General features: G+C 41.6%; 2 protein-coding genes across 8 annotated transcripts; one reads left to right on the top strand and one right to left on the bottom strand.

Annotated features, from left to right (window-relative positions):
* Positions 1–94: 94 nt before the first annotated feature.
* Positions 95–11,612, bottom strand: si:dkeyp-97a10.3. The gene is made up of 9 exons (XM_039806614.1): positions 11,526–11,612; positions 11,237–11,294; positions 7,695–8,042; positions 6,261–6,527; positions 4,974–5,261; positions 4,510–4,623; positions 4,315–4,379; positions 2,363–4,153; positions 95–1,952 (listed from the first exon to the last, which is right to left on the bottom strand). The coding sequence occupies exons 2-9, from the start codon at positions 11,274–11,276 to the stop codon at positions 1,923–1,925; spliced, it is 2,943 nt and encodes a 980-aa protein (XP_039662548.1). The 5' UTR covers positions 11,277–11,294; positions 11,526–11,612; the 3' UTR covers positions 95–1,922.
* Positions 11,003–21,205, top strand: si:dkeyp-97a10.2. Of its 7 annotated transcripts, none has more exons than XM_039806628.1 (6): positions 11,003–11,292; positions 15,522–15,584; positions 16,169–16,534; positions 18,244–18,483; positions 20,397–20,493; positions 20,802–21,205. In XM_039806628.1, exons 2-6 carry the CDS (start codon positions 15,530–15,532, stop codon positions 20,860–20,862), a joined length of 819 nt encoding a protein of 272 aa, XP_039662562.1. In that variant the 5' UTR covers positions 11,003–11,292; positions 15,522–15,529; the 3' UTR covers positions 20,863–21,205. The 7 variants fall into 7 exon arrangements, with proteins under 7 accessions (XP_039662562.1, XP_039662560.1, XP_039662565.1 ...); XM_039806626.1 differs by having other exon boundaries at positions 15,406–15,584; XM_039806624.1 differs by lacking the exon at positions 11,003–11,292 and adding an exon at positions 14,170–15,071 and having other exon boundaries at positions 15,406–15,584.
* Positions 21,206–24,672: the final 3,467 nt, after the last annotated feature.

Genomic DNA, 24,672 nt, shown 5'->3' with positions numbered 1-24,672 from the left:
GACAACTTCTACTGTGATAGAAATAAGAAAATGTGGACGTTCTTTTGGTTTTGTTCAACAGTAGACTTCACCCAGGTTATATGCAAAACACAGGTAATAACAAAACATCTTTATTATCGTTGAGAAAATAGGATCTTGGAACAATTCATAAAGCACAATAAATAAATACTGTAGCATCTAACGTGAATATTCAACATATATACAAGCATTCATTTTCCTAAAACCGCAAAACTTTTCAAGGCAGTAAAGTAAATCTTGCTCCAGGTGTTTGGATGGAGCCGCCAGATGTGCTGTATATTTGTTCATGTCGGAATTCAAATTTGGATATTTGATATTGGAGTTTTTGTATTATTATAGTATAAGGTTGTTTTTTTGTATTGTCAAGTCCCACTTATGTTGCAAAACTCAATATGTTGGGATGTAATTTCCTGTAACAGCTGGACACTGTAGCTTTTAAGAATTGTTACTCACACAGCAGTAAATAGTGCACATGTTATTTTCAGCTGGGGATTAATACGCATTTGGGGCTCCAGTGAGAATTTACAGCAGCAGGATAGTGTTTATGCGATCGACTCCAATAAACTACAGTGCCCATGTTTATGGTAATGATGGACCATGTCACCCAGTGCAACTGTGTGGCACATTGATGTGTATTTATTAGATAACAATGGAGCTCTATGGCACAGAGGAAAAATCCCTTGTGAGTTGGATCAGTTCATTCAGGATTTGTTGACATTAATTAACATATAGAATATCAAGAGCCTTATCCTTGAAATTCCATATAAATTGAACAATCATTCATAAATAATAGCATTAATATCAATTGGCGCAACAATAATCCACTTTTAAAAGTATTTCCTGAGTTTAAAAAAAAAACACAAACATTATAAACCAATAAATACATTATCTGTAAAAGTAATAATGACATCCCATATTTCAGTGAATTGTTACATTGTGCTTTTGCATCAGAAAGCATGGCAGCTCAAGTCTCTGTGCTGACCTCATTCATGCCCGGGTGTGATTATTTTCCAAATCGTTTAATTCTCATAAAAGCATTTAATTAATAAAGCACCCATCCATTTGTGGGTTCCCCTTCATAGTTAGCTGAGCATTACTTCTGAGCGCCACTGAGGCGAATCCCCTTAATTGAGAAGTGTCATAGGAGGCATCTGTAAACAGAAGGTGCAAAATAAATAGCTCCACGTACATTAAGAGCACCCCTTGTCTAATTTCTACTTTCATAGTTGTCACTGCTCCCAGGGGCTAAGTCCATTCTCATTTACTCTTTGTCACTATTAGTGTAGATCCGACACAGATATTCATGCAAGCACCTCAAATGCATTTTGTGAAGGTAGTGTTGTTTAGTTTTGATGATGAATGGATGAGGGGACGTGAGCTTGGTCAAGAGCTATGGATCACCGAACTTGTCTACTCTGAGCAGGCACTTGGCAAAGTTTGATGCATGACCAGTGCTTCAGAAGTCAAAATAGTGCAATACGTGTGTGTATGTGTGTGTGTGTGTGTGTGTGTGTGTGTGTGTGTGTGTGTGTGTGTGTGTGTGTGTGTCGGTTGATTGGGTACCATTTTATATAAAAAATTATTCAGTATCATGCAGCTTATTTAATTCAGTATATTTTTAAAAAGGGCAAATCAAGCCTCCTCTGAGATAATCTGTCATTTCTTTCCATTTCTTCAATTCCTAAAAGTTAAAATGTTTCATCCCATGGGAGACATGTTAATTTCTTTCATAAAAAAAAACTGACTTTAGGACAGAGATACCAGGTTATGACAGCTATTTTTTTGAGAGGAGAACCTTGTGCAGTCGGTCTTGCTTGGTGGTATATTGGATCATGTCTGTCAACTGTTTGTTTGTGTCTGTGGATGCGGGACAGTTGTAAAGTGTAGTCTGCTGACATCTGTCATCATCTTGGTCTCCCTCTGTGATCCTGATGCTGGAAAGACAACAAGCCCTTCATTGTCAACATGTCATGCAGAACAAGAGGCAGAACCTTAGACACACAATGCTACTTTTGAAAACTGTCACAGTGTCACAAACACTCAAGACTAAATACATTTTTTTCATGGCACCGGGAGGACTGTCAATCGTACAAATGCAACATCCATTTACAAGTGCTGTCAAGCTTCCCTCAAGAAAATGCACACTACAGTCAAAAGCAAAAGCTGTTGAGGTGACAGTTGCAGGTAGAAACGGGGCCTGTAATACTGCACACATGCAAGTACACAGGAAGCATGACATGATATGAGAGCTGTAAGTGCACATCTGAGAGAAAACCGTGTGCTGCAATAAACATATGGCTACTGTTGGCTGCCAATTCAAACCATCAAGCTGTGTCTCACTCACCTGCTGTGGGTGGGTGAAGTGGGCAGGGTGCCCGTGGCCACGCGCTTGGGCATGCCTCTGTGCACTGACATGCAAGTGGCCATTTCCAGGACGGTGATGATGGTGGGCGGGGCGCTGTTGTATTTGTGTGCGTCGTTGAGCCACAGGTATGTTAACAGGAGGCCTGGGGGGCTCAGGACCTCTAGTTGGAGATTTGTGCTGGGTGTGCTTTTTGGGGAGGGTCTTGAACTGTGTGAGGGGGATAACTGGAGGAGGAACTGGTGGGTGCTGATCCCCAACACGTGCCTGTGGACCGGGGTGAAGCAGGGCAGCCTGGGTCTGTTGTTTCCGATTCTTAAATGTTTGAGCCCTCTCGGTGTGGGCCATAAGTGCATCCTGGGTTAGGTTACTGGGATTATGCTGGGCAGAAGAGTTCGGGACTGGAGCAGTGCCTCCTTGGCGAGGTTGATTGGCCCCATTTATGACAGGCTGTGTCTGTTTGCCCAGGCCTTGTGGTGGTGTTTGGATCGGTACTGCTGTGTGTTGCTGGGCCATGTGTGCCTGTGGAAGGTGATTAGGATCAGCCAAAGCTCTTGAATCTGCACCCCGCGGTGCAGTCAGTCCCTGTTGTCTCATGGGTCCTTGTGACACAGCAGAGCGGCCGACAGAGGCCTGCTGGATTGTAAGAGTCAGTGCCTGGGGGTTATTGCTGTGTGTGGCTTCCTGCCTCGGGGCGATCTGGCTACCAAACGAACCTCTGATGTCGCGCTGAGCACTCTGCCTTTGTGTGTGGCCGCTTCTCTGTGTGTGGTTTTCAGCCTCAAGCTGTGTTACACTGCGAGTGTTTGGGCGTCCACGATCAGCTGAACGGCTCTGTGTCTGTCTGTCCACTGATGGTGCATCTTGTCTGGGTGAAGCTCTGCTCCGCGAAGTGGTTTGGTTCCGCGGTCGAGAATTAAATCTGTTTGGGCTTCTACCTTCTCGTATGGGAGGATAGGAAGTGTAGTCTGTAGTGTCAGAGGTGTACTCAGATGATGTCTGTCCTCTTTGAAGCGTGCCGCTGGGATACGGTGGTGTCCCTCTGAGGAGATCCCATGAGTTTCTATCAGACCTGCGATGAGGCTCTGGCTCCTCTTGGTACGTCTGTGTGTTGGCATTTTGCTGAGAGGTGTTATTACTGTTAAAGTGTGTGTATCCAGTCGGGATACGTCCAGACTGATCTGAATGGTGATCTGCTTCTATGTGACCACTCGGCCGGACGTCACTAGGATAGGACTGCCCACTTTGCATTCTTGGATGCGATTGCCCTGTATGTTCCAGGTTTTGTTGAGTTTGTGAAGCATTAGTAAGAGGAAACGAGCTGAGATTGACATGAATGGTGGGCATTTGTGCATTGTTGTTTTGCTGGGCATTTTGTGGCAGCGTGTTAAGGCTGACGTGGACCGCCGGCTGCTGGGCGCCGCCCTGCGCAGCGCCAGTCTGTATCACAATGTTAGGATTTTGCTGCTGTGTGTTTGGGAGTGTGTTTGCATTCTGAGCATCAGTCTGCGTGAAAGCAGGGTTGTCAATAGCATTGTGTGGGTATGAATTGCCGTTCTGAGAAGCATTGTGTAGGAGCCCATTTGTGTGGGTACGACCATTGTGTTGGTGTGTGTCGGAGTTGTGCGGCGGCTGTGTCTGTGGGTTGCCACGGCTTTCATGCGGGGCTGTGTATAAGCGGCCAGGGTGGCGTGTGTATGAGTTCAAGTGATATAGGGGAGGATCGGGACCTTGGCCCATATCCCTTGCACCATTAGGTTGGGGATCTGGAGGCTTAATGGGAGCAGATGAAAAACGAGGGGAGGGAGAGAAGAGACGGCAAAGGAAAAATGGAATGAGAGGGTTAATTTGTGAGAAGCCCTTTAGCACCATCACATGGACAAGATCAAGACAAAATCAATGGTTAATCATATGTAAACTTTACTGTGGCTTACTATAGGCCTGGGATTTGGGTTGGCCTTGTGCACAAGCACTGCAGTATTATTTTGTCTCAGTTGTGCTGTAATAATAGAAATAACAAAAAGAACTCACTTTAGTGCAAGACAACACAGTATGACTCAGCATAATATACAATAAAATAGTGGACAGACAACATGTCCATGATCACACACACACACACACAGACTTACCCCTCCTCCTTCGCTCGAGACAGACTATGAGCACGATGAGGAGCACGATGATTAGGATCAGCACCAAACAGCCGATCACAATCCCCACCACTTCCCCTACATTTAGACATACGGCTGAAATAGAAAGAATGGTGTCAAAGGGGGAGAATTAATAAAGATAATGAGTCTGGCGCTCAGACAGACAAGAGGAGGAAAAGAAGAAAAAAAGCGACTGAGGAGAGGAGGGGAAGGTTCCAAAAAAAACAAGGATGATAAAGTAACAGCAGAGAGAGAAAGAAATGAAAATAAAGGAGGAGAATATTTGTGTGAAAGTCACTGAATGACTTTGCCCACATTCTCACCAGATCAATCTCCCAGGATACTTTCTGTCCCTCTCCTGTCGTGAAGACAGATACAGGGAAAGAGTCCAAAACCAACCGTCATCATTATCAGTCACAGAGAGGTCAGCGCCCACCATAACTCACCTACAATAGCCAAGTTTGTTCCTTGCTGCGACGTGCCTCTAGTGATGGCGTTTGTGGCCGTGCAGATGTACTGGCCGCTCTGATTCGTTGAGAAAGTCTGAAGGCTGAGCACCCCGCTGCCCGGCTGGCTGGATGCGACCGGCTGTCCGTTATATTGCCATGAGAAGAGGGCAGGGGGCAGCGAATCAGACATGCAGGTGAGTTGCACCGACTGTCCCACCAACACATTCCCTCCCCCAACACAGTTTTTGGCAGTCTCCATGGTCAGCACTGGGGTGTCAGGGCCATCTGGTTTGTCGATGATCAGAGGGCATTGTTATAAGCATGCATCAAACATTTGGTTCACAAGTACAACAAGGAAAATTGCACAGATGATATATTATGATATATAAGGGTTTATCATTTTGTCAATTTTGGGTTTAAGTGACTTTGTCTGGCTAAAGCATTTTGATGGGCCCACCTTGATCTGGTCGGCGTATGACTGAGCTAATGAAGGAGCTGTGCACTTTCTGGTTGGATGTTAAATCTAAAATCCCAGTGGCTGCCACCTCTTGCATAAACATGTGTCTCAACAAGTTATATTTACAATGGAACCTGATTGGCAGGCATGGAGCATTGTGCATTCAAAGTCCTGCATAATGAGAAGACACTCACAGAAACGTTACTGCAGCCTGCTGTTCAACTCAGTTTGGTGTCAGTGATTCTACAATTTATCTCCAAATGAAAATAAGTGGGGGTTAGTTGCACATCTAGTGCTATGAGCTTCAATCAGACTGCAGGACTGCAACATCCCCTGTGATTGTGATATCACAGATTCACGTTACATGAGCAAATCAAAGTCTGGTGTCTGTGATCAACACTTCTGTGGCCACAGGAAGTGGTGACTCAAAATTAGATGTGACTTACATTTCTATAAGTGCGTACTATTTTGGCATGCATAGCCCCAGCAGATTTTAACACCATCCACTATCTGGTGTGTTCTTTATCTAGGTTAAAAAAAAAAATATGTTTGATGTTAGAGAACAATCATGTGGAGCCAATTTAGTATGTCGTTGGGGGGATTGGACATGTTGGCTATTACGTTGTCACATTAGAATTAAGGATGTGATCAAGACAAAGCTAGAAGCAGTACAACAAGCGTATGGAAGAAATGTCCAGTGCAACCCGGGTGCAATTCAGCACAGTCTGTGTGCAGTGCAATGTAATGTGATAAAGTAGATAAGCTACTGCTGTTTACAGTGGCTACAGCAGATTAGCTGCCACTTGTCTTGATCAGTGCAAACTCACAGTAGACAGTGAGGCTCTGTGTGGCAGTTTGGGCGCTGACAGGGTTGCTGACGGTACATGTGTACACCCCGGTATCACCCCGTATGGCTGGGTTGATGACCAGAGAGCCACCTGAGATGGTGATCCTGGAGTTGGCAATGATGGCTGCGCCTCCTTTGCCCCACTGGACTGTAATATCCGTCCCAGCAGTCCACGTACACACCAGAGACACATTCTTCCCTTCCACCGCCACCGAGGGAACAAACAGACTCACCCCGGCCACTGCATCTACAGGGAGAGTAAAACATGTTTTACCAGAAAAGCTGCAGAATTACCCAGAAAAGGTTTCTAAATGCACTTTTACTGTGGGTATGGAGCATTAGAGTATGCGAGAGCTCACTTCAAAAGCTGGAGTGACAGAACAATAAAGGGCATTTTTATGTTTCTGTTGAGGATAATTTGTTGTAATCAAAGCAAGTGAGAGCTGAGAAGGGACAGGATTCAGATAGAGGCACAGATGGTGAATAACGGGGCAGACGGCGTGAGTGGTAGCCGAGATGCCTTTTGGCGGGCAGCCTAAGTTAAATAATTGGAGAGGGAGAAGAGGGGGCGTGCGGACAGAGGAGGCTGTGACTAAGAGAGAACCGCAGCAGCAACAGCAAACAAACAAAAACATTCGAGCAGCCACCACATAGCTCTAATCACTTGCATTTTTGCAGACTTTTCACTTGCCTGTGATTCAGCGAGGCATTTTATATTTCAGGATTTCAGCTTCTACTCATTATCAGAGTAAGTTATGAGTGAGTAAGTAGGAGGCTGAGAGTCGTGCTCAAGGACGCGGATGTTCCATGACATGAACTAGCTGCTGTGAGTTTGGAGGATGTGACCTTTCAGTAATAATAGACTAGTGCCTCGAACAATTTGGTCACCCTGACACCCTATTAGCGCTGCTGGTAAGAGGAATGAGAAAGACCCAGTGTGGGCTGATGACTGAAAAATAAAGAGAGACACCCAGCTGTTCAGGCTTCATTACAGTACTGGATGTAAATGAATGCAAATACTAGATGTACTGTATGTAAATGTAATGCTACATGTGTACACGGCTATAATATCAAAACTCTAAGAGCGTGAGCGCTGCATATCAAATGGGCTTTATTAGCATAAAGCCCTGAGCCAGTAGCTTCATCCCCTCCTCCTTTTTCATTCATTTTACCTCGCCTACTATGGGTCACTAATTTCATTACACCTCCCAGACTAATTCTCTTACTCCCCAAATCCTCCCTTGTCTCTCTTTACTCCCTTCTGTTCCTCCTTAACATTATCGCTTCCCTTAAAACCATCCTCTACCACACACTTCACCACCACCCCTCCCACCCTCTTCTTCTTGTTCTTGTTCTTGTTCTTGTTCTTCTTCTCTCTTAAGTGAACTCACAGGCACACTTCTTTATCTCTTACCAAACACACTCAGCTGTATCGATCTGGAGTTAGTGGCCAGGCCTGTTGTAGCAGTGGGGGTCACCACCACCGTGTAGTTCCCTGCATCTTTGAGCTGGGCTCCTCCGATTTGGAGCTGGGTGGCCGTGATGGTGACCCTGCCCTGGAACTGGGTCCCCGGGTTAAGAGTTGCGGCTCCTCCCGTCCACAAACCCACAGTGACTCCTTGGTACTGCCATTGCATGGACAAAACCTGGGGCACTGTCAGCACCGTGAACACTATCTGAGTACCAGTTTGAACCAGCACCGGGTCTGTCTGGAACTGGATCTGCACCGGGCTCTGAGCCAGCACATTGGCAGAGAGGAGGACTGGACAGAAAATAACCGGAGAGACAACCAGAAGTGGAAAGTAATTAGGTACATGTATACATTCAAGTGCTATAGTACAATTTTGAGTTACATACTGTACACATTGTATTACTGTTACTTTATACTTCTACTCAACCATGTTTCAGAGGGAAATACTGTATTTTATACTGTGACAGACAGGTTACTATTTATACTTTGCTAATTAAGATTTAACATTAAAAACATAAAATTAGCATACAAAATACAATGTATTGTTAAAAAACAGTGTTCCCCAAACATCTTGGGTTGTTTTTTTCTTGCCTAAAAGAACAGTGTGAAGTCGGGGCCCCTTTTTACATTCTCAATGAGTTGTCAAATTGTTATATCATGAATAATACATTGACCCCTCAGATTTATCTTGTGACCTTTTAGAGGGGGCCCGACACCTAGATTGGGCACCACAGGATTAAACTACCTAACTGTGTATTTAAAGTAGTTTAATTGGCTTCACATTAGACAGCTACAACAGTAAAATGCTGCTTACACACATTGATGCATCAGTATTGACAATGTAATAATTTCATACTGTATGTAATAATCCGTTACAGAGGCAATTTTTCTGCAGAATGAGTACTTATTTTTGATTCTTTATAGACATTATGCTGATAATACTTCTGTACTTTTTCAATGCTGGACTTTTACTTGTAGAGTATTTTTGAATCAATGTATTGGTACTTTTACTTCAGCAAAGGCTCAGAATGCTTCTTTCACCACTGCAGAGAACTAAATCTATAGATACACACAGACTGGGCTCAGGGGGTAAAAACCTATTAGTAAGGTACACACTCTATTCTCCCTCGCAGATTTCACCCCATGTTTTTTGGATTTTAAGTGATCCTAAGCTAAACATCTATTTTGTGTTTTTGTTAGCCTGACTTAACGTAAGCCGTGTTGAAATCATATTTGCTGTCTCTCTTCTCAAGAATCAGGCAATTTTTCAAAAACAATGTTGTAAAGAATCGTTGATTTTACAGGCATTAAACTGTTGTATGCCGTTTGTCCATTTGTTGTCTGTATGTGAGTGAAGATGGGACAAAAAAACGGTGTTTCTGTATTTGGCTGCCAGTCCTTTCCCCTTGTTTGTGTTGGTATTACAGATTCAAGCAAAATGTTCAATGCCCTTTTACGGGCATATGAAGCTACCACGCAAGAATGCTCTGGCCAACGAATTACAGTGAATCAAATCAATATGGACCTGATCAGTCTCGCTGGACTGCCTTTACATGATTTTCACAGGAAAGCAAAGTATAAAATGACAAGAGCCAACAGTGAGATGGATTGCGTTCAGGTTCCCACACTGAGTTGTTAAAGACATCAGAAAGTGTTTTGGTACCTGACTAAAAATACCACTGGTCTTGTTGCTCTTTCAGTAGAGACAGAAAGATAAAGAGCCATGAGTCAGAAGAGAGAAACACCCATGAGTAATAGAGCACAGTGATGCCTTCATGTACTGTTGGATTGTTTAAGAGCAATTCAAATAAGGTGTATGTATGACTGTAAGAGTCATGTTTAATAAGTTAATGTATAACTATAATTACTATAACTTTAGTTGCAAATATGTATGTTGAATGAACAATGGCCCAGAAGTCATGCCAACAGCTGTAGTAACACTGAACTGATGATAAACCACAGAGATTAACTGGTAGGTGGGTTTAATGGCTCTAACAATCTATTCGTTCCAAACTAAACGCTGCTCCTGAAAATGTAAAATGTTAAATATTGCGCACCAAAGGACATTTGTCAGAGACACATCCACCAAACCGCAGGCGTTTAGAATAGACTGGTGCAGGTTGAATTACTATTTTGTAATATCAATTGCAGATGAACAGCTGCAAAATTAATATTTAATAATATGAAAATGTTGCTGATCCTTACTTTAATTATTATCTTTCATGCCTGAACGACCGCCCTTAGTTAATGAACATATTAAAATATCATTTACATTCCTAGTGCTAATTTACTGTGCAGCACAAACACCTAAAGTAGATCATTTTTATGCATCCAACCCTGTATTAAACCAGGGTAGGAAGTAACGATCTAATTTTGGATAGGAAAATTGATACCACAATAGATACACTACTCATTTGTTACACAGTATGCAAGATCATCACTGAAGTCTTTAAAAACTGCTCACAAATACATTTCTTCAGGGGAAATTTCCGGCAGCTGGACACTGTGGTTGTTACTTAAACAGGAATAAATAGTGCATCTGTTGGGGACTATTTTCATCTGCGGTGTAATACATATTTGCTCATGTGTTTTTTAATTGTTTTTGGACAGCAGTGAATGTCCATGGCACAGAGGAATAAGAATGATTAGGCTTTAGATACACAGACAGCACTTGTTAGTAGGATGAAATCATTGTTGGTTTTGGTTTGGTTTTCTTTTCATGGGATTTATTAATAATAATTAAAACAGAATAGCACCAGCTTTATTTTTAGAGTGTGCATCCTATGCCAATGACAAGACTACTTTTCATATGTAGTATATCTATGTATTACACTGATTAAACAAACATTCTCTTGAAAGAGTAAAAGTTTGTGTTATCTTGATTGGCATATTTATGTAATTCTGTTTATTTTCATTATGTTGTAACAAAGTGGTTATGCATGCCCTGTGATTTGTGTCATTAAAAGCAGGCCGACTAGGATTGAAAAATAATAATAAGACCCACATATTTTCATAAACAATAGCCAATTATCGGTATTGGCAGTTGGCCTATTGTTCCTGCATGAGCAACAACCTCATCACAACTGTATTTAAAAACTGCAGTACGGCCCATCCCAAATTACAAACAAAATTACCAAATGGCATACAAATAGGCCTCAAGAAACAATGACCTCCAAGTCATTCAAAATTACCAAAAGAAATCAGTTCTACGAGCCTGGAAGGAGCCCATGAAGGCATCACGGCTCAGTAGTCAGTGCACAGACGGGAATGCAGCCGCGCAGGTTTAAGGCGAGCTTTTTGCTTGAAATGTAATTGTTTTATATACGTGTTTAGAATACCACGTCTGCCCCTCCCTCGCCTGTTTCTTTCCCCACAGAACAAGACAACCGATACTCTTCTTTAGAGACGTTTGTGAGCTTGTTTGAACCATTGGAACGTCACTGTCGGAGCAGGAGGAGAAGAAACTGTGAGTGCAGTTTGTTTACCTGCCAGCAACAGACTGATAAGGAGCAACGGTTGTCTCATGTCTTCAGTCAGGCAGGTCTGCAGAGAGATGGAACTGTTTAATGTACAAACTCTTTTTTTATATGAGGATTTTAAACAGGTTTATTATTAACCAACTTTCTCCAATAAAGGCTACTACACATTATTACTGTGCTATAACATTATGCTAATAAATTCAGATTATAGCCTAGCCTACCTGACAAAAACAAACATTTGGCCTAACATTCTCTCCTGAGCAGTAATAAGACTTGTAAACTGTATGAAACTTACCAAAGTATTTCCCCTCTGCCTTCATGTTTATGCTGAAAAAAGGATCCGTGTCGGTTTGTGCTCGCTAACAAATGAGGCTACTTCCTGTTTCTCCACTATTACCTGTCAAGGTAACTAGTACCTGTTCTCTTAAAGAGCCCGCAGCCTGCGATAGGTCCAAGAGTGTATGGCTGCAGCCTGGAGACGAGAGCTGTATTGACTAGTACGTTTTCAGACGTTACAATTTTTTTTTTTTTTAAGCTTATTTTTCTTTATTTGAAAGTGTACAGATGTTAAAGGGGGAGAGAGATAGGGGATGACACGCAGCAAAGGGCAGCAGATCACATTCGAACCCTGTGCCACTGCAGGACTCAGCCAACATGAGGCGAACACTCTTACTGGGTGAGCTAGAGGCCACCCCCAGATGTTACAATTTAACATAAAAACATATGATGAACTTTAAAAAATATGATGAACTTTAAACTGACATTTTGTCTGCAGAACAAGTACTTTTTTAAGTAATACTTAAAATACTTGATAATACTTTTTTGTGTGTAGGGTTTTAAATGAATACATTTTAATGGAGTATTTTTGCATTACTTTTGCTTAAGTAAAGTTTCTAAATCCTAAAATTCAGAGCATTTTAATACTACTACTACTACTACTTTATATAGTGTTGGTGCATTTTTTTTATCAATGCAGTGTAATATCTGTAATAAAATGTAATCTGTAAATTAAATGACAAGTATAATAGTATAAAATAGCATTAAACATAAATAAGTACCTCAATGGAGTGCAGTACTTGAACACATGTGCCTTGATTCTTTCCAATACTCCACCTACACAATGATAACACTACAGTAAGTATCAAGGAGCAAATACCATATCATAAACAAAGGTATAAGCTATCTGTACACTCCAAATACTACAAAGTATTAATGTAGTGGATTTAAACTTGAAATATTAATGAAATTCAAATTGATGAGACACAATGTGACACTGATAGCAGGTATGTAGGGACCAGATCACTTTCAGAGAATATAATTTTTTCCACTTACTCAACATGGTCATTTTCCTTTAGATTTTTAATGATTGAAGGTCATTTTTCTTTGTTCTGGTTACAGTGTTAGGATCTGATGAAGTGGTTGATTAAGCTATTACAATTGTTTGCTTAATTGGCTCACATGTGCAATGCTATTTAAGGCAAAACCAGACACAAATTATTTTGCAAATGGAAACAGCATGAAAAAGAGGCTAAAGTGGGAGCCAAGTATTGATATTTTCAGCTGATGTATTAGTGCCACCCACTGGTTAATTCCAGCTAACCGCACTCCTCTGTAGTCAAAGAACTCAGTGGGAGCCACAGCTGTGATTCCCATGATTATTCATAAACCCGCCTCTGCAAATACAAATAGATTTATAATCAGTTTTAAATCACTCGTTACATCTGTGCCCCAGGATGCGTTTCATGAAGTGAGAAACTGCAGCGCTAACCCCTGAATAAGTGATGTCATTATGTTTCACTGCTCTAGTAGTGTAAAAGAGGAGTGTAGCTGACAAAACAATCTCATCTCTGTTAGGTTTGAATGGTGAACAGAACCCAAATGCAGACAGAACGCAGAGCCAGGAGTGTGAATTAACAGGGTTTATTTAAAGTACTCAATTATCGAGCCCAGGTTTCCAGGGTGGAGAACCGGTCCGGTGGTTTCCGGGAAGGAGCAGGTCCGTCAGAGGAAGACAGTTGGCCGGCGAGTGGTGGGGTCCAGTGGTGGTTGTCTGGTCCAGTGAATGGCAGGAGTGAAGCGGTAGCAGGAGTCAGGTTCCAATGGCAGCTGAGGCACAAGAGAAAGGATCAGGACAGGCAAACATACAAATACTAAACTGGTAGCAAGGGTTGTCAGGAGCGAGACTGAAGGGCCATTCACATTGTACGCGCAAACGGCAGCGCTGCGCTATGAAACCCATTATTGTCAATGGCTTGCGCGCGCAAGAACTGGTCTGCCGCTTGCACTGCGCTGAGCAAAGCGCAGCGCAAGCGGCATTTTCTTGCGGCTGGCCACTCTTGCGCGTGCCACGGTCAAAGTTGAACCATGTTGAATTTTAACGTGCAAGAGCGGCCGCGGTGCGCTGTGACGTGTCTGAATAAAAAGAAAAAAAGTAAACACCGAACACACGTGGATCCACAAACGGAACAAGGCTTTCTTTTGTTTCAAAGACAGAAACATCGTCTCCACCAAATCACTACTGTGTATCCTACACAATATCACATGTAGCCTACTGCGCGTCTGACGTAAACACCGGACACAGACGTGATGTGCATTCAAATATTGGCGCATGTATGACGTAAATTTGCGCTGAGCCCGGGGGCGAGCCCAACATATATAGTTGGGACTAGGACAACCTAGTGACGAGCACAGCGCATGCCGCGTACAATGTGAACGGCCCCTGACTCCCGCACACCAGACTCCTGCAGTTAGGACAGACAGAGGGAGGGAGAGAGGAGAGACAGAGAAGCTACCTAGGACCAGCAGGCCTAACAATCTCAAAGTCTATTTAGTGTCTCTTCTGGAGTTTTCATTCCTATTACGTAATCTTGTTCGGCCAGAGGATTTTTTTTCTGAGAGTTCTTGCAACCAGCTGAGGTTTAAATTCTGATTTATATGTGTTACAAAGGCCAGAATTTGAACTTTAATGTGACTCGTATTGTCTATGAAGCAGACTTTGCATTTCATGTTTTTTCTCCAATTTCACCGAGACTGAATATTCCCAGTGGAACGAAGTTAAAATGATTGGCATTTCCCCTTTATGTGTTTGAAGGTGTTTATCAGTTGCCTGCGAGAGACAATTATTGAAAAATAAATAAGAATAGAGTAATTCATGTATTAACTCCGCTTTACATTCCAAAGCCAGGGAAATGTATTATGTCTGCAGGGCAAATAGTGTGCATGCTGGATAAGAAGCCTGCAGTACAAAGCCCATTTCATAATGAGTTTCAACATTGTCACTGGTTTCCTTTCCAAAGAATACCACTGCATTTTATCTCCATTTACAAACAGTGCAACAACAGGGGTGTGGAAATCAAAATTGAAACATGTTGTATTGTTATTGGGAGCATGTGCTTGGACACAGGTCAGAGAAGGCGGAGCAGGTTGTTGGTTTTACAATGGAAAGTTAACTTTACTGTACAGGAAGTGGGTGAGTCGGGGAGGGGAGAAAACTGCCTACGTGACTCACTGACTGGACCTGACAGGCAGAGGACAAGCAGAGCAGAAAGGGGAAGAAAGTCCTGAGACGTTTAGCTTCACTCTTGTTTGATGTTTTGCAGCAACAGCTGTAGATCTAGGAAGTGGCATCACTAAAGTGATTATTGCTCGCAATGTGATGGCAACTGCTTTGAAGATATTGTTTTGTTCTGGGCCATAAATCTACCTGCACAGTGAATTGCGCTGTACCTTAACCTCTGAGAAAGTGAAGTGGAGGAGCTTTGGCTCGACTGCGTTTTTTGTCTTAATTTTGGAGAGGTAGGTGAATCCCACTCTGGGGCCTTTTGATGTGGATGACTTCAAGGTAAACAGAAAAGGGAATTCCAGGTTATATTTAATGCATGCAGGCTGGGTTGGGTTCCTGCACGGCTATCACTGCTCCCTCTCTGTGTGTTTTGTTGTAGCAGCTGTGCTTGAGGGGGTTCAATTTAGTTTTGGCAGTAGACCCGTCCCTATATAGTTCCAAGTTGTGCTTTTATTGGAGTCTGCAATGCCAATACTGTTGTTCTTTGGGTATTTCACAAATAAATTAAGGAAGAAAGAACACCCCTAACATTTGGAATACATTCTTCTAATAGAGGGACATGCTGCTTTAATTGTTTTTTTGCTCTCATTTTAATTTCACATTTTCTCTGGAGGTGGTGTTGTTATTCTTGCTGCAGTGGCACCCCTGCTGCACAAGTGCAGAGGAAATGGCGGACTGTTGCTGAGGTCATGGACAAATTCCTCTCTCTGTGTTCTCTGTCTACATCAGTAGGTGTTATGGATCGACAGTATTTCCTGAGCTGTAAAGTTGCCCTGCTGCTTCTCCACTTGAGTAAGGCTTTTTGTTGTAACCCACCATCCTTCTGATTTCTGTTTTAAAAACCTGTTTCAAACTGCAGGAAGAAAAACTGAATATTTCCGGCATTGCAAACTAACTCTTGTAATCTGCCTTTTTCATTAATGCCGCACTTGCATTATTTACATCTCCTTCATCGTTTGTCTATCAAGTTAAGACGTGTGATTAATACTCCATGTGGTGAATGCACAGAGGCATACCAGGTCCACTGCTGTTTTGACACCGATTTTAAGATATTGATGTGGTTTGATGAATATCACATTACGTTACGCATGGCTGTCATGCGCTATAAATCATCGCTTGACATTGTTTGAAAGAAAGCAGCCATACATATTCAAGTACTTGCTGAGGACGGGGATGAAGTATCATGCCATTGTTTGTTTTATTAGCTTACCATTCTGCCCAAACAATGCAAACCTTCCAAAAGCCAAAAGGTCAAAACTGACGAACACGAAACCCTGTGGACCATTACTGGTGTGATCTGAATAGAAATACAAACTGTATGAGGCATGTAAGCACCATTCTAAAGCAGTAACAAATGGTCCGATCTCTGTCCTCAGTGCCATGTGGGCTCCAGTGTATGTCAGTGCACATCCTCAATGAGGAGCCTGTGCATGTAATGCCAGACTCCAGTCTGGTGCTGAAAGCTCGGATCGAGCAGGGACCCCTGGAAGAGGTCTCTGTGGTAACTTGGGAGAGGGAGCCCGAAACTGGACTCTCCCCCGAGAGAGTGACACTGGCCACGTGCCCTGGCAGAAGCCAGAAGTGTGCTGGTACGAGGCCAAATGTCCACGTGAACGTGGCGCAGCAGGAGACGACACTTCAGATTAATGGATACAGCGGAGTGGACGGCGCCGTGTACACTGTGACTGTGACGGATCACAAAGGGGCCAAGACCAGTTCACAATGCATCGTCAGGACATATGGTACAGTATGATACGCAGCATGTGAGGGAATTCATTGTGAAATCTTAAGTTAATGTTATAGATATTGCTGAAACAATTAGTCGATTTGCCGATAAGTCAATTGACCGAAAACTAATCAACATTTTTAATAATCCATTAATGGTTTTGAGTACCTTGATTTTTTTTAATTAACGCATACAGTCACTTTATTACGCTATCAATTGAAGCATGTCCCATTCTGTAATGGAAGTACAGGAGTGTCTTTTTCCCAACAATTCTGTCTAGAAGAACTCCTTAACAAATCTATGACATGTATAACACGGCCCTGAATTGGGAGGCATCATTTGTGAAAGGGGCTCCTTTCAGGCTAAAATGGAAAGTGATGTGATCTTTAAGTAGTCTCGCATTGCCAGACCTATCTCCAAAGTGCTGTTTCAGCACTGCAGTATGGTCTAGCTACACTGCTGATCTATTCGGTGATAGGGGAAAAAGCTCTGGCTTGTTTGTATTTCTTTAAACTAATCACAATCGTCTTGGGCGGCACTAAGCCCCGGATGCACGAAGGTGCCCTTCGCCAAATAGATAGCGGAGACAGCGGTGAGCAGGACTAGTCTTCATCAGTTGAAACCGATCAACATATGAAGGTTCCAGCAAACCTTCTGCAATTAGAAGATTTGTAAGTTGTTGTTTTTTTGTCGACAAAACCATCTCAGCTCAAGGTCCATTTAGTAGTTTTCAATCATATTATATCTTTATCTTTATCAACAGATAATTTAAAGCATTTCTTTATCTATGTTGGATGAAAAGTTGAGTTTCAAAGGAACAACACTGGAAACAACATTCCCTGTTGAATCCTTTTGGCTTTTTTGACAGTTTTTCAGACAAAATAAATCATTCAAAGACCACAACATGGGCTATGTGAAACTTGCATTTGCATTTGTCCTTATTTTCTGATACTTTATAGACTGAACAATTGCTTCATTGCAAAAAAATAAGCCGATAGATGAGTGGATAATGACAACAATCTTTAATTGCAGCCCTAATTATAGATTACTGTGTCCTCCACAATAGGCAAGAAAAAGGTTTTACGTTCTGAAAAGCCTACAGAGGTAGTTCACGTAGACATGTGGTCTTAAAAAAAAATAAAAACTCTGGACATGAGTAATAGTGTTTACGACAACAATTACCAACGTTTTAATTAATGAATGTGTTTTAATTCCACACCAGCAGGCATTGTTTCTTTCTGATTGTGAATGTCTCATTTAATCATGAAACACTTGAAATTAAATTTGCCTGTGGGCTTTGCTGGCTGGGTCTTCCTTTTGTTTCTGTGCTTCTAGATGATTCCGGCCTTGTCTTAGCTTTATAGCTTTCTGTCAAAGCGTCTATGCTTTTACTCTCATCTGTCTGCTCTAACAGTATCAATTCATCAGCTCCACTCTTCTCTACATCTGCTCTCTCAGCTTCCAGGGCTTTCCATCATTCCATACTCCGACATTACGCCGGTCTCATTATTGTCTCTGAAACTGAGCCAGTTTCTCCTGACTGCATTAAACGTCTCTCATGATTCTTTGTCTTAGACGTCCTTGGACAGCCATGTGCCATTATTCTTATTTCTTAACAGAGAGATGCCCACGGCTCCTCTTTCTAATCCGGTTCGGAGTTTTTAACCTCCATCCTTGTCACCTCTTTTCATCCTTATCCTCTCCTTCTCTCATCTGTCTCTACAGAGGCAGTGCACCACGTCTCAGTCAGCATCAACGTGTCCCACTCCTCGCTGGTTTGTGGCGAGGCCTGGGGGACAGACCCCCACTTCAGCTGGCTCCATGAGAGAGTTGCCATCACGGAGACTGTGGGAAGAGTCTCCAAAGATGGAACGACATTGTTTGTGACCAAGACTCCCATCTGTGGCCACTTCACCTGCATGGTCAGCAACAAGCTGGGTCACAGTTCGGCCACCTACACTGCAGGTACCAGTTGACAACATATCGTTTCTCTGTTCTTCTGTAAGAATCGATTCTTAGAAATGCACAGCTAGAGTACAGTTTGTAATAGCAAAGTCAATTTATTCACTTTACTTAAAGCTGCACTAAGCAATATTTTTATTAGCAATTATTAACAATGAAAACAAATAGTAACTATAATAGGAAAGGCGTCACTTGTAGTGACAAACCCAGAACTTTTTTTAAATTCTCTCAGCTCTACGAAGCATATTTCCGCTCATTGTTTTGGTTTTACAGCCCACAGCATTACTGTTTTGGTTCACAGAGTCATATTAGCATTGTTTCCAGTTTTCAGGAAACAAAGCTCTGAAAAAAAAAAAACTCTGTACACGACCTGTCAAACTCCAAATGACAGACACACAAAGGTAGCAGCTAGCTAGTGAACATAGTGATGTGTTTAGCAGTTGAAGAGAAAGATATTTCCCTCAGGAGTTGGTGGAGAATGATAATGTTGCTCCGTGTCTGCTGGATGTGTAAATAGGAAAAGTTTGCCATATCAACTTTTTAAATGTGATAATAAGTCAATGTTGCGTACAGCTTGTTGAAAACTCTCCCAAATACAATTGTGAAGTAATTACTTTACTTGAGTATTTCTTTTTTATGCTACGTCGACTCCACTAAATTCCAGAATTAAAATCAGGCTTTTTGCTCCACTACACTAACGTGACAGCTTATAAAATAGATGCATATCACGTATTGTCATGGATTAAACTAACCAGCTGTATCTGAAGTAGTAGAAATTACTCCATTCCGCCCGAGTTACAAAATGACAAATACTGCATACACCTTAAAATATCAGTAATAATGACCTACAGTAATATAAAAAAATATAACAATGTAACCCTAATGTGATGTTCTCCAATGATGCCCAATTACTACTTAATAAGATTAAGTAAATTTTCCTGATAATACTAAAATATTTGAATGCAAGACTTTGACTTGTAAAGTCTTTCACACTGCTGTGTTGCTCCTTTTACTTGCATAAAAAATACCTGAATACTAGGGGTCGGAATCTTCACTGGCCTTACGATTCAATTGGATTACGATTATCCTGTCAACGATTCAAATCAATTCAATATCCCGATGCATCACGATGCGTCACATCCTCACTATTATTATATATTGCTACACATGGTTTTCATCGACAAATTCAAGCAGTCAGATATATATCAACTCCCCTTTTGATTGTATCTGCTCTTAAAAAAAGGCACTTCCTGAATGTAGCGGAGTCTGAACACAGCAGACAAAGGGCAAAAACTAAAAGCAACGGCCGGAAAATCAACAAGTAACATCATCAGGCAATAATCGATAATGGTCTGTCACTGCATCGATGCAGAATCGTCTAGGTCCGCATCGCAATGCATCGATGCAATGATTCATTTTCAACAACCCCTACTAAATACTTATCTCACCACGGAAGATTATGAGATCGTTACAATTGTTTTAATGCTTATTTGTCTAAGCTAGTTGATTGGATGAGAAGGCGGCTGTGCCTATAGACATCTTATTTAACTTCAGCTCACTGTGTTGTGTCATGGATATTCACAAATCAGACTTCTTTATACCGTGCCTTGTGTCCTGATTGCACTTTGTTCGTGTGTGTTGTATCACCGGTGGTGTTTCAGTGATAAAGGATTTTCCACAGTGCGATCAATAAATCACTACCGTCACTACTGCTGCTACCACTGTTGCTAAACAGGCGAGACAAATGCAATTCTTTGTATCTGCCAAGAGGCGTGATGATCCAAAGACAGGATAGGATTCCTCCTGTTAGCTGTTGCTCTTCCAGTCAGTTTCGTGACAGTACAGACTTGTTGCAAGGGAGCCATGTCAGATGATGTCGCCCTTCTTATCTGGTATCTTTTTTTCCTGGCTGACAGCACCTTGTGAGACAGAGGGCAGAGGGACAACAGCGGCTGTAGTGTGTTCCCTCCTCCTGCTGCTGTTTGGAGGAGTGCTGGCATATCTGCTGTGGAGGTACAGTGATGCACACAGACACTGGTGGCCACAGACACAAATCTCATTTCAGGCTGTGATAATAAAGCCATACACTGAGAGGAAAATTAGACACTGGTAGGAACTGTTGTAAAGGGCAAATAAAAATTAAGGGTACAAGATGAAAACATGAAAATGCTACACAGTTAGCAATAGCATCTTAAGTGACACACATGAGGCGTGACAGTCCAGGCTGTGTCTTCTGACAAAAGCATTGTCATGTTTACTGGAGCCAGGGTTCATGTTGTCACTGCTGTTTGATTTAACTTGGACACTTTGTTTCTTTTCAGGCGACACAGATATAGTAACAGAGGAGAGAGGCTGCACGAACATTTGGATGACACCATCTAAATGGGAAAAAAAGGTCCAAAATACACTTCTGTTACTCAGAGAGGAGAACAGGAAATTGACTGGACTTGTGAGGCTGGAACTTCCTGTCCTGTGAGCAGTATGACCTTACACTGCATTGGAACAATGTGGCCAGTGAACTGCTCACTGGCAAATAAAAAATATCAAAAAATTGATATTCAGCTTGAAGTGCCAGCAATGTCTTTACACTGCCTCCTGTTGGGCTGCACCTGAAACTGTGTATTTAATAAAGTAATTATTTTGTATCAGCTGTGCATTGTATAGAAATGTACCGTCAAATGTTACCTTCATAATAAAATCCCTTCAAAGAATGTGACAAAACTGATTCAGCAGATATTTTGGTTTGAAAATTATTGGGGGTTAACTTTTTCATAAGGTGAAAGGTTGAAGTTGTGTTTTCTATTATCCTTTTTTTCTCATCTACTATTACAGTAGATTAGTTTGTTGTGTATTTATGAAACACTCTTTCAACAAAGGTTGACGACAGGCTTTGGCAATTATGATTTGATTATGTGAAAACAGAATTGGACAACAAATTCAATGATAGGAATTAAAAATCAAAAAAAATATGAGATATCAGCAAGAGTTAGAGCATATTGTAAAGAATGAATTAGTACAGTAACAAGGCAAATGGATTCTTAAAAGTATCTTGACTAACTGTCAAATTAGTCACATTGTCCCTCATGCCGGGAAGAAACAAAGTTTCAGCGGTGAAAGACATCAAGTCCCCAAACAGTCCTAAAATGTAGAAAGTACAGCACAGTAATTCATCTCGTAAACGTACACAAGTGCACAAGAGTAAAGATAAAAAAAAAAAAAAGAGTCTGAAATATAGAATTGGAATTGGATTATTTATTGGAGAACATTTCTTGGTGTTTGGGTCATTTTCTTTCCAGCTCTATAATAATACTTTTGGTGGATCTTTGCATGTAATAGAAATCAGTTGTTGCCTATTTGGTCCTAAAATACGCCTTGATTTGTTCTGGTTTAAGTTGAATATGTTCCCAGTGTGGATACAACTTCAGTGATCTAAAGTGTAAGTGTAAGTGTAAAGGATCCCTGTTCATTTTTTTAAAGTGTTCTTGGTGTTTATCCAGAAACGGCAGGTTGTGTGTGAAAGATAACACTCACACTGAATACACTATCATCTACACTTGCAGTGGTAACTTTCACAGTACACCCATCCCGCCACATAAAAAAATGAACCCTCTAACCTCCAGCAGTGTTATGGCTGTGCTGCGTGGATCTACATCGGACCACATGGAGGAAACGGGACCAGAGGTGAAATGCAGGACAAGTTATATCGGGTGTGGGAGGAAAAAGCAATTGAATATTTGCCATGAAAGTTTAGGTGTGCCTCTGAGAGTTCTAACCAAAGATCGTTTCTGACTTCTATGACGGTAATTTCAAATATGTCCAAAAAAAAAAAAGCCGCTCCATTTGCAACTACAAAAGTCTTCAATATTGCCAGACCTTAAAACTGATACAAGAATAGTAGCTACAGCTTAAAAAATCCCTGGGGCTATATCCCAAGGTGAAAAAGACAATGATGAAATATTATGAAAATGGAATGAAAACTGTAGAGTGATAGGGGTGGAATACAGATCACTCACTCCTTGAAGACAGACTGTTTGAGTTTATATGCACCTTCTAAATGCACCTATATGTGAAACAAATGTCAGTTGCATGTGAGTCTGTAAAGTCGCAAATGTAGGCAATACGTAAATTATTAAACATACAGTGTGCAGAATATCCCTCTAAAGAGCACTTTTGACATTTTAAGCTTAAAAGAAGGGCAGAACATGCCTCACCCAGATTTGTGCCAAGACCCCCCCTTCACAAGCCCATTAGCACTGCTTACATTGTATTGTTAGTCTACCCTGTGCCCCCTTGCGTTCACGTGCCTCCCATCAGAATACAGAGGAGATGGAGGTGCAGGAGAGGCACATTAGCTGAAATTAGCTGGAGGCTAAACATGAAAAGGAAGGCTAAATGTGGGATATTGACAGCTTTTTTGCTAAGAAAATTCAAAGAAGTACACAGGATGAAGAGAATGAGGGAAATGAAGGAGAAGGCATTAAACTGGAGAGACCATGGAGGGTCAGAGCAGGAGAAGACCACAGAAGGAGAAGAGGAAATAAGTGAAGGAGATGAGGAAAAAGAAGAATCAGTGAGAGATGAAGAGGAGGCTCCAGATTCAGTGAGAGGGCCAGAGGCAGAGCGTGATCAGGAGGATGCAGATGAAGATGACAGGGAGGAAGAGGCCTGCAGTTACCCCTGGACCTTATGGTATGTTTTTATTTTTCTTCCATATAAATTGCCATACAGTAGGATAATATGTAATGTCACTTATATGCATTGGCTATGTCCATGTTTAGTATATTCATTCCCATCATAGACTCAATGATCAGTGAGGTGGACAGGCGCTTTTCAATCTCTAGCAGCCAGATAATGAGGGTTAGACAAGCTTTAGACCCATCAAACAATTACTTCTTAAAGGAAGACTTGGTTTAGTTAGTGGCTGAGGAATATGGCTCTGAAAAGTATTACAAGTATTTAAAAGTATGTTTGTGTTTGTTTGGTTAAAGCCATTCACATATAGGGATTACCACGTACCGTCTACCCCTGCCACCCTGCCAACACCTCTTGCCCCCCCTTTGCCACCCCATGTAAAATTTTCTAGATCCACCACTGGGCAGAGTGCCACAAAGAGGGTAATAAGTATCGACAGGCTGTTTTTTTTTATAGTCTTTTCATAGGATTTGTTGACAAAAAAAAACAGAAATGTCTACAACTGAACTGTGTTCCTCACAAAGGTTTTGTCAGTAGTTTCCCAAAATAGCTGAATTATCTTTACTCCATGTTGGAGTATAGCAGCCAAGACCAGCTGTCTGCAGAGTAAAGGTTAAAAATGTCAAGCATGCTTTTACTCCGTTGATAAAAAGTTTCTACAGCCGTGTTTAGCAGCTCTGTGAGGCTGTAGGCCTACTAACAGTAGGCAAAATGCTGCTTTGAGCTAAATGTTTACAACAACGATACTAACATGCTAATGTTTAGCAGGTATTGTTTACCATGTTAGTTTAGTATGTTAGCATGCTAACATTTAGGAAAACTAATCAAGTAGGCTGTTACAAACCAGTGTCAAACAAACTGAAGTTTTGACCTGATGATGGGGCAAGATAAAAAGTCTGGGGATCAGCAAACTTATAAAGATTCATCCTATATGCATCATGAATGTCTGTACAAAATTTGAGGCAATCCATAAAATAGTTTAGTCTGGATGATGAGATGGACTGACACCACCATAATAATAATAATAATAATAATAATAATAATAATAATAATAATAATAATAATAATAATAATGTTATATTAGCCAACTGTCTTGATTGAGAAAGACTGGAGTGGGTACTTTCATTTTACACCCTTTCTCCATCAAAATGATCTGTAAATAATCAAATTCATTATATATACACATTGCCAGACACTGAGGACTGATAAAACTGAAAATGGCTGGGAAGGACTAACTGTGACAATGGTCTGTCATAATTCACACACTCCATAAAATAGAAAAGACTGTCTGCTGATCCCTGACAGCTCAATAATATCTTATCACCATCTCTGTTCTCAGTCACGCACGCACACACACACACACACACACACACACACACACACACACACACACACACACACACACACACACACTAGCTGATTCATAGATTCATATTCTTGTTTGTCGGATACATTGTTCTCCGGAGCTGTAAAGAGCAGTGCACTGATTCATCACACATC

The sequence above is a fragment of the Perca fluviatilis genome, chromosome 7, assembly GCF_010015445.1.
Source record: "Perca fluviatilis chromosome 7, GENO_Pfluv_1.0, whole genome shotgun sequence".
In the NCBI taxonomy this organism is placed as follows: domain Eukaryota; kingdom Metazoa; phylum Chordata; class Actinopteri; order Perciformes; family Percidae; genus Perca; species Perca fluviatilis.
The sequence above is the reverse complement of the archived record's forward strand: the minus strand, read 5'-3'. Positions and strand labels throughout refer to the sequence as shown.

Bases quoted from the DNA above. Each gene is read 5' to 3' on its own strand.
- si:dkeyp-97a10.3 (XM_039806614.1), bottom strand. From the start codon at position 11,276: ATGAGACAACCGTTGCTCCTTATCAGTCTGTTGCTGGCAG. The intron at 8,043-11,236 runs GTAAACAAACTG...TTTTCTGTCCAG, and splicing joins TATCAGTCTGTTGCTGGCAG to TCCTCCTCTCTGCCAATGTG. The intron at 1,953-2,362 runs GTGAGTGAGACA...TTGTCTTTCCAG, and splicing joins ACTTCACCCACCCACAGCAG to CATCAGGATCACAGAGGGAG.
- si:dkeyp-97a10.2 (XM_039806624.1), top strand. The intron at 15,585-16,168 runs GTAAGGCTTTTT...CTCTGTCCTCAG, and splicing joins CCTGCTGCTTCTCCACTTGA to TGCCATGTGGGCTCCAGTGT. The intron at 16,535-18,243 runs GTACAGTATGAT...CTGTCTCTACAG, and splicing joins ATGCATCGTCAGGACATATG to AGGCAGTGCACCACGTCTCA.